Raw genomic sequence first — 9,737 nt, 5'->3', positions numbered from 1 at the left:
GTCACAGGGAGCCCTTTTTTCCTGCTCGGGTGCACAAGTGCTCATGCTGAAATACCAAAGATTTCTAGCCCATCCAAGAATGCTCCCACAGTGTAATGGAGGCATCTAAAATCTAAATCAATATATAATCAGACTCCTCTGCTGCAGGTTATTTTCTGGAGATAATAAGTATCAAAATATTGAGCAGTCCTGCCACCTAAGGAGTGGACATAGTATGCTGCAGGACGTGCACATCAGAACCAGTCCCTTGCCATTCCCACTACACTACACATTCCCACTACTGGACAAAGAGCACAGATGGTAAATTGGCATGAGGAGCTGGTTTATCTCACTGGAAGGGGGACATCTAGAAAAAGTCAGGTCAGCCCCTGCCTTCCCTTGCCTGTTCCTCTCCCTTGCTAGGGTGGGAGCTGATGTGACTGATCCAGATACAGACACCTCTGTCCAAGGGGGCAAGACTGGGGGGGGGACAAATCCCTCACAAGGGTCTTCTCTTTCAGACACAGCTGCCGTGAGTGCTGTATTCATTTCTCATTATGGTAAGTAGAGAATATTCCCCCTGTGTCACAGGACCAAGCGCCCTCCACCCAGCTGATGCCGCCCGTTCCCAGGTATCCCCCCAAATACCTGGGACTGTTTGACACGTCCACTTAAACCTGCAGCAAAGCAGAACAGAGTCCTCTGGAGCTACGGGCAGAAGCCCCTACTGCACATGACACACTCAGCCAGCGCAAACCAGAGCCCCAGAAAGGGAGCTGAAGGAAGGTAAAGGACATAGGAAATGTGGGGGTTTCTATGCGAACCAGAATGGGTTTGGTTCAGAGTAGCTTGCTCTAACTTTTTACTTTCTTTTCTTCCTTGGACAGGCCTCCTGTGCCCCAAGGGAACAGATGTCCAACGGCAGCTCCTTCAATGAGTTCCTCATCCTGCCATTTGCAGACAGCCGGGAGCTGCAGCTCTTGCACTTCTCGCTCTTCCTGGGCATCTACCTGGCTGCCCTCCTGGCCAACGGCCTCATCATCACAGCCGTAGCCTGCGACCACCGCCTCCACACCCCCATGTACTTCTTCCTCCTCAACCTCTCTCTTCTCGACCTTGGCTCCATCTCCACCACTGTCCCCAAATCCATGGCCAATTCCCTATGGAACACCAGGACCATTTCATACTCAGGATGTGCTGTCCAAATCTTTCTGGTTCTCTTCTTGCTCACAGCAGAGTATTGTCTCCTCACAGTCATGGCCTATGACCGCTTTGTTGCCATCTGCAGACCCCTGCACTACGGGACCCTCATGGGCAGCAGAGCTTGTGCCAAAATGGCTGCAGCTGCCTGGGGCACTGGTTTTCTTAATGCTCTCCTGCACACTGCTAACACATTTTCAATACCACTCTGCCAAGGCAACACAGTGGACCAGTTCTTCTGTGAAGTGCCCCAGATATTCCAGCTGTCCTGCTCAGACGCCTACTCCTGGGAAGCTGGGGTTAGTGTTGTTAGTGCCTGTTTAGCTTTTGGGTGTTTCATTTTCATTGTGGTGTCCTACGTGCAGATCTTCACTGCTGTGCTGAGGATCCCCTCTGAGCAGGGCCGCCACAAAGCCTTTTCCATGTGCCTCCCGCACCTGGCCGTGGTCTCCCTGTTTCTCAGCACTGGCACATTTGCCTGCCTGAAGCCCCCCTCCATCTCCTCCCCAGCTCTGGATCTGGTGGTGGCTGTTCTGTACTCGGTGGTGCCTCCAGCAGTGAACCCCCTCATCTACAGCATGAGGAACAAGGAGCTCAAGGATGCTCTGAGGAAACTCATTCAATGGGTATGATGTCAGTGCCAATAACTGTCCCATGTGCATCTGCTCATCTTTCCCAGGGTATTCGGCCTCAAGGATATATATTATTCATTTATTTCTTTCTTACTTTTCTCTCTTATATTCATGTGAAAAAGCAATGTTTAGGTTCCTCTTACTTCTCAGTAATCCCTCTCTTATATTTGACACAGAGGCTGTGTTGAAGCAGGAAGCCAGGCTTCCCCCCGCTTCATCAGCAGAGATGGGGGGGACCTCAGAGCCTGCTACTCTGAGCTCCCACAGATGCTCCCAGGGCAATGAGGAGAGTTTCCCTTTGCAGTGTCTCTTTCAGCACTGACACCAACGGAGCTCAGGGGCACAGGCTCAGATGAGTACAGGTAGGGTGAGACCATGGGTCCCGTGCCCATTAGGAGAGCTCAGCTCCCCTGGCCACAGTCAGGGTGTGATCTCACCCCTCTACTTCGAGAGTGGCAGACAGGTGTCACTATGGGCTGGTCCCTTCCTTCTTCTGTGCTCCAGCACTCAAAGCATATCGTGAGTGGAGGGGAGGAAAGTCTGGATGCAGCCTGTGGGAACAGATGCCCTGCTCCTCAGGACCATCCCCCCACTGCCACAGCAGGCATTTCCTTGCTGCAGCCTTTGCATGGGGGCTGATGCTTTCTGGGAGACACATCCACCAAGAACAGCAGGACTTTCTCTTTTCAGGGCTTTCCTCCTCATTTCCACACTGTCCTGCTGTGCTCTCATGTGTGTATATGGCCTCAGTGCTCTTGTAACGTGCTTCCGTGTGCATTTCTGTGAGCTCAGGCAGCACCAGCCCCTGGGCACCCATATGCCAGACGTGGCCTCCAGAATAACATTTCCATAATAAAAGGGGTTCTCCTCTGTTATCTGCCTGAAGTCCGGCCTTTCTTCAGAAGATGGAGTCAAAAATATGCTCAAGGCAATGCACCACCAAGGGGTCCGGTGTTCTGCTTGTGAACTCCATGGGAGCCAGGGGATGAGCTCAGAGTCCCCAGTAATCTGTTAGGGACTGAGGGTTGGATTCAGGGCTCATCTCTCAGTGACCAGTGCCAGTGGAGATGGTGAATGGTGTCTGAATTACCTTCCCAGGGCTGTCTCACGGGTGACAGTGCTGATGACCTGACCCTGTCCCCGTCCTGCTGACCTGACTCCTCATCTCTACCTGGGACCTGCCTCTGACTACAGCCAAGAAAGCCTTGGCAAGGGAAGGTGGGATCCAAGGAGATCCCAAGGAAGGCTGTAAATACAAAAGGTGACTCTATGTCCGTAGCAGCAACTCTTACCTGACAGCCACTATAAAGGTGTGAGGAGAGCTTCAGATTTTGACCCTCTACCCAGGTAACATTGCATGCAGAGTCTCAGCTGCATGAAGAAGCGAGAACAGTCACTTGGGGTCAGATTTTGTGATGCTCAGTTATGACAACAGGTCTTTCTGTGTCACAGCTTGACCCTTTATGCACCATTTCTGACAGGGTTCCTGCGACAGAGAGTATGTTGTCGGGAGCAGCAAGAGCGGGGCTGCTCCGTGCAGGAAGTGGAGTTGGGAGCTGAGGGTGCCAGCAAGGCAGGCAGGGCAGGGACCCACCGATGAGAGGTGCCGTCCCACAGTGCCCGGACAAGAGGAGCAGAGCAGATTTGGGGATGGTAACTGGGGTGAGGCACAGTCCAGCGATGGCCAGACAAGACTCAAGTGTTGGGGACCAAAATAGGATGACGCTGTGTAAGACAGCAGAGGATCTCTAAGGCAGAAAGTGATGATGTGGTAACTACGATCTGTGGCCAGAATGTGTGCACGTGAGTTGCCAGTAATCACGATGTGCCTTGCTGCCTACGTGCCAGCAATCACAGTGTGCCTTCCTGCCTGCCTGCCAGGGATCAGGATGTGCCTTCCTGCCTGTCACAAGATGCCACAACGCACAAGGAGATATGTGGCAGGAAAAGGGGCTGGCCTTGGTTGGTTGCTATATAACCAGCCATTGTTGTCTCAGTAAAGGAGATCTCTTGCACCATCCTATCTGAGGTCCGTGTCGTCATATGCCACACTCAAAGGCTCCAAACAGCCCTGCTTTGTGTGGCAGGTTGGACTGGAGACCTCCAGAGATCCCTTCCCACCAAAACTCCTCTGGGATTCCATGAATTCTTGCTCCTTGGCCTCTGCTCTAGCACGGCTGGCAGGGCGTGGAGAGCACCTGGGGCAGAGCAGAACAACCTTGGCTGGGAGAGCATCAGAGGGGGAAGATCCAGAAGTCCCTATCTCAGCCCTGGGCTTTGGAAAACTCCCTCACGCACCCCCAGAGGTTCCATCCGCCTCTTTCACCCTCCCTGTGCTCCCCTCCAGTCGGCCAAAGTGGAGTCCAGCATCACCTGGGGACTCTCTTCCCCATGGGGAGGGGAGGGAGGGCCTTCACCAGCCCCATGCTGCCTTTTCCACCCCTGGCCTTTGCAGCTACCTGGGCCTGGGTCCACTTGCCTTCCTCACAGTCATGGCTCCCCTGAAACCCATGCAGATGCCGGTGCTCCTACCCTCGAGTGGTCATCCACCCCGAACCTGGAGCCTGACCGGCCACAAAGGCATCGCCCATCCAGTGCCCTGGCCACACCGCCAAGGACAGGGGTCTTTGCCCCAATTTCCCTGCTCCTCCCCTGCTCCCAGCACTGCTGCTGCTGTGCCCATGTCAAACCCTCCTGCCACCAGACTGCCCCAGGCCCGAGGCAGCTCCAGCTCCCTCCAGGGCTGCGCTGGAGCCTTTCAGGAGGGGGCTGAGGTGGGGCTGGTACTGCCAGGGTGGGTTGGGAGAGGGCAGCTCCCCTCTGCCACGCTGGGGCTGGGGCTGGGGCTGGGGATGGGGCTGGGGATGGGGCTGGGCACAGTGTTTCCCTGGGGAGCTCCCTGAGGAGCCGCTCCGGGGGATCCTCCACCTCTGCCCTGGCAGCAGCACCAGCACTCAGGGTGCTGGGATGGAAGTGCACAGAGGGTGGAAGGGGCACGGGCTGCCCAGAGGGAGCATCAAGACCTTGTCTGTGCACACAGGGATGGAGTGAGGAAAGCCAGAGCTCAGCTGGACCTGGAACCACAGACCTCAGACATGGAAAGGGTTGGGGTATTATTAAATGACTCTTAAATGATCCTCCAGAGACTGAGGGGTCTCAGCACCCAGCCCCTGCCCAGTCTGGGCTATGCCCCACATGGAGGTCAGCAGGCAGCTGTGCTTCAGCATCTGCGGGGTTCTGGTGCAGAAGAGAGGCCATGCAAGGCTGGCCTTTTCCCCTCCATGGGGATACAGGGACCTGCAGGAGGATGGAGCTGGCCAGGGACCGCCCCACAGCTGGGTGAGCAGCCAGTGCTGGAAAGGGGTGATGTGAGGGGCTGCTCTGGGACGATGGCCCTGGGGCAGCTTCCCCACTGTGTCCAAACAACACAGGGAACAACCTGGGCTCTTCTCTCCTGCACCCACCATGTCCTGCTGCCTTTCCCAGCAGACCTGCATTTGCCTGCAAGCACATGGCTGTGTGCTCCCACACTGCCCTTCACACGCAGGAGCTGCCTGCTGACATTTGTCCTCTCCCGGGCCCTTTCCAGACCAGACCAGACCCTCCCCAGCTCTCCCCACCTCCCCTGCCCTCTCCCCAGCCCACCCAGCACAGCAGACCAGCCTGGGGTGGCCCCACAGCAGTGCCTGTGGCAGGGGGCTGCAGAGCTCTGGGCACTCACCCCACAGCCCCAGCCCCTCTGCAGGGCACAGCAGCTGCTGGGGGGCAGAGAGGGGTGTCAGCCTCCCCATCAGCCCCACACCTGGGGACCAGCAATGGCACAAGGAAATGGAGGCCAGGCACTCCATGTCTCCACTGCTCTCATGACCAGCGATCCTTAACCCTGGCTGCCTGCAGCCCCTCTCCCCAGGGCAGCACCAGAGTCCTGGCCCCGGGGCTCCTCGGGCAGCGCCAGTGACAGGGCAGCCTGCCCGGAGCTGACACACACAGAAACAGGTTTTCATTTATTCCCCCCCACAAGCACACAATTGCTCCTTTGCTCTTCTCCATAGACATCCCTGCTCCCCAGAGAGCCTTTCCCAGCTGAGTGTGTCCGTGCTGGCCTGATCGGCCATTCCTGCGCCCCTGCCCTGTGCTCCCTGCAGGGCCCTGGGCTGGCAGTGCTGCTCTGCAGGGCAAGCAGATGTGCAGTGGTCCTGGGTGACTCCGCACTGGCCGTCCTGGTCAGGGCAGACCCATCTGGACCAGCATCATTGCACCTGACAAGCCCCTCCCCAGGGTCTGTGGCTGTGGAGGATGCTTGGAGCAATCACAGGCCATTTCACATTGCTCAGGAGGTGTTCAGGGGTGTCATTGGACCCAGCCCACTGCCTCTCCTGAGGCTGCAGAGCCCTGATGTGGTGCATTCCTTGGTTTGGCCCTTCACCTTTGGGTGACTCCACTTGGCTTTGGAAGTCTCCACTCACCGCCCATCCCAGGCACATGCTGCCCCTGGAGATCCCCTCTGGAGGTGCTCTCCGGGTGGCTCCATATTCCCTTCCAGAAGGATGGACATCTGTCACCAGTGCTCTAATAGGTGGGACAGTCCCTGGCAGAGACCTCTTGACCACTCACCCTCCCCAGGGGCACTGGGCACCCACAAGTGAGGGCTCCATCCAGCCCTCCTTCCCTCGCACATCACCCTCTGCGCACATCCCCCTTAGCCAATGGAAATCCCAAGCACAGCAACAGGACCTTTTTGGGTGCAATTCCCTGAGTGCATTCTTGGCTCCAGCGTGGCAATAAGAGCCTTTTGTTCAGGTACAGTACTAAGGAGATCCCCTTTTATTACAGAGATGCTACTTGGGAGGCCACCTCTGACACAGTGATAGGCAGATTTACAGAAGGCCTCTGGGTTAGACAGATGGGCTTTGCGACTTTGGAGAAGTGGGAGGAATTCAAACTTGTGCACAAATGTGACTATCACAGACAGAATGCGCAATGCACAAGAGCTGCTGGAGATAAACGGGGAATTGCTTGTGAGGAGAGATGGGCAGCTCATTGCTGCTGAACTAGTACCAGCTGAAAGAGTTTCCTCACTGCCTCCTGGATCTCCTTGTTCCTCATGCTGTAGATGAGGGGGTTCAGTGTTGGAGGCACCACCGAGTACAGAACAGCCACCACCAGATCCACAGCTGGGGAGGAGATGGAGGGGGGCTTCAGGTAGGCAAACAGGCCAGTGCTGATGAGCAAGGAGACCACGGCCAGGTGCGGGAGGCACATGGAAAAGGCTTTGTGCCGGCCCTGCTCAGAGGGGATCCTCAGCACAGCAGTGAAGATCTGCACGTAGGACACCACAATGAAAATGAAACACACAAAGACTAAACAGATACTAACCACAATAACCCCAACTTCCCTGAGGTAGGAGTCTGAGCAGGAGAGCTTGAGGATCTGTGAGATTTCACAGAAGAACTGGTCCACTGTGTTGCCTTGGCAGAGTGGTATTGAAAATGTGTTAGCAGTGTGCAGGAGAGCATAGAGAAAAACAGTGCTCCAGGCAGCTGCTGCCATTTTGACACAAGCTCTGCTGCCCATGAGGGTCCCGTAGTGCAGGGGTCTGCAGATGGCAACATAGCGGTCATAGGCCATGAGAGTGAGGAGAGAATACTCTGCTGACATAAAGAACACAAAGAAAAAGACTTGGGCAGCACATCCTGCGTAGGAAATGGCCCTGGTGTCCCACAGGGAATTGGCCATGGATTTGGGGACAGTGGTGGAGATGGAGCCAAGGTCGAGGAGGGAGAGGTTGAGGAGGAAGAAGTACATGGGGGTGTGGAGGCGGTGGTCGCAGGCTACGGCTGTGATGATGAGGCCGTTGCCCAGGAGGGCAGCCAGGTAGATGCCCAGGAAGAGCGAGAAGTGCAGGAGCTGCAGCTCCCGTGTGTCCACAAATGGCAGGAGGAGGAACTCGTTGAAGGAGCTGCTGTTCAACATTTGCTCCCCCTGGCCATGGGGGACTGTGCAGGGAGGAAAAGACATTGACAAGTTAGGAGAGACTTTTAAGGGAAAGTAAATAAATAATATTTTTCCTTTCTTATTAATAATCCCACATTGCTTCTCTCTTTATTGGGAGGCCCTTTGCCCATTTCCCTTGCTTGAGCTCTGGTTTGTGTCAGCAGAGTGAGTCATGAGGAGCAGGGACCTCTGCCCATAGGTTCCATAGGAGTCAGTCCTGCTGTACAGCAGGGGGTACATGGGAGTGGGGGTGACTAATTCTGAGATTCACAATTTCTGTCAAATGAAATTCATTCATCTTGTGGAAGGGCTTTTCAGCATCTTCACTCCCAATTCTAAAGGACAAGGGTTGCAGAAGTGAGTTTCAGGGATTTTTTAAATATTGCTTATTTTCTTTGAGAGGCCCTCGTCTCCCCTGGGGAGTGCTCTTTAAAAGTAGAAATCCTTGGCATTTCTACTGTGAGTCCTGAGAGGTAAGCATGCACTGTCACTTGGAGTGGGGACATCTTGACTGTCTAGTAGTCTCCTTCCTACCTGTCCTGTGCTTGCACCTCTTTGAGCTGGAGCATGCTGTTCCCCCAAAAAGAAACCAGCCCCTGCTGAGAGCAGACAAGTCCAGTTTCAAAGTGCAGATCTCCAAAATTCTCTGCCTTTCTCCAGGCACCTGAGGGAGGTTTCCACACTCCTCTTCTAGCCAAGGACACACAGGGCTCTTTTCAGATGCCCATTGACAGCCTCCCACCACCATCTCTATGCTCTCAGCATCTGTGCTGCTTCAGAGAGATGCTATGAGATCACAGAGATGCTATGAGACAGCAGTGCCTTTCTGGAGGGCAGCTCACAGCCCAGCAGGACCCAACAGAGAAGCAGTCAAAGGACCGTTAGGACTGAAGATGGACTCTCCTTAAAGGAGAGTCAGCTCATTTCCCAACTCCACGGACTGCATTTCCTTTATCTGCACAAGTTTGAAGGGGGCTGGGGCAACCTCATTTCCATGCAGACTCCTCTGCTGTACAACTCACAATGTCAGTGTGTGAACTTCATCTGAAACCCTCAACCCCAGGGAGATCGAGAGAAGAAGAGGAGCAGCATGGACAGGAGGGAAAAAAAGGAGCAACATCATGATCCTGGTGCCGAAGGAGGCACAGAGAGAGACAAACAGACAGGCACTCGGGAAAGCCTTCACCTTCCCCAGCTGGACATGCCGCCTCGCAGACAGCGACATTTGCAGAGCAGTCGCTCTCAGCCCCTTTGTCGGGCAGCACAAAACAGGCCCATGGCGGGAGAGAGGTCCCTTTCCTCTGCTAGAAGTTTGGCTGCAGAGGAGGCAGCTCATGCCCTGGACGTCACAACTGTCAGGGCAGAGGCTCTGCTGGGTGGGAGAGAAGACATGGGGGAGTGCTCAGAGGAAGGTGTCTGCATCGGAGGGATTGACCATGACTTGCCCAAATCCACCCTCCCATGATGATTGTGTTGACTGTTCCCTCTCATTCCCTGCCCATCTCTGCTGCCTGGCACTGTCCCTGCTGCCTGGAGCTTTCTCGATCCCAACATCTTTTCCCTGTCGGTGCTCACAAACCCCATCCCACCCTCCATGTGTGCAGTTCTGCCCTACAGAAACTACTCAGGACAGGGCACTTGCCAGGGGCATCTCTGCATGCAGGTCCTAAGGAGCAGGTCACATAAACCCTGATGAGACCATAAAAGTGCTGCTGGTGCTGTCTGTAGGCCGAGGTGGGGTTGAAGGGGTTTGCTGACCTTTCTCACAGACCTACTGATCTCTGAGAGTGAAGGTTAGCAAGTCCCAGTCCCTTGCCAAACCAGCAAACTCTTTCCCTTTTTCTCCCTGCCAAATTAAGAAACTGAAAGCCCTGGAAGGAAAACTCCTTCCCCTTCAAGTAGCTTTTTTTCCCACCTTCCCCTGGGGTGCAG

At 55.1% G+C, this 9,737-nt stretch overlaps 1 protein-coding gene across 1 annotated transcript; it reads left to right on the top strand.

Moving 5' to 3' along the window:
• The first annotated feature begins 890 nt into the window (after nucleotides 1–890).
• LOC135325731 (olfactory receptor 14J1-like) lies at nucleotides 891–1,811 on the top strand. The gene has a single exon (XM_064503732.1). The coding sequence runs from the start codon at nucleotides 891–893 to the stop codon at nucleotides 1,809–1,811; it is 921 nt and encodes a 306-aa protein (XP_064359802.1).
• Nucleotides 1,812–9,737: the final 7,926 nt, after the last annotated feature.

This window comes from Dromaius novaehollandiae, unplaced genomic scaffold (genome assembly GCF_036370855.1).
Source record: "Dromaius novaehollandiae isolate bDroNov1 unplaced genomic scaffold, bDroNov1.hap1 HAP1_SCAFFOLD_56, whole genome shotgun sequence".
NCBI lineage: Eukaryota > Metazoa > Chordata > Aves > Casuariiformes > Dromaiidae > Dromaius > Dromaius novaehollandiae.
The sequence above is the reverse complement of the archived record's forward strand: the minus strand, read 5'-3'. Positions and strand labels throughout refer to the sequence as shown.

Coding starts and splice junctions, on each gene's coding strand:
- LOC135325731 (XM_064503732.1), top strand. CDS start 891: ATGTCCAACGGCAGCTCCTTCAATGAGTTCCTCATCCTGCCATTTGCA.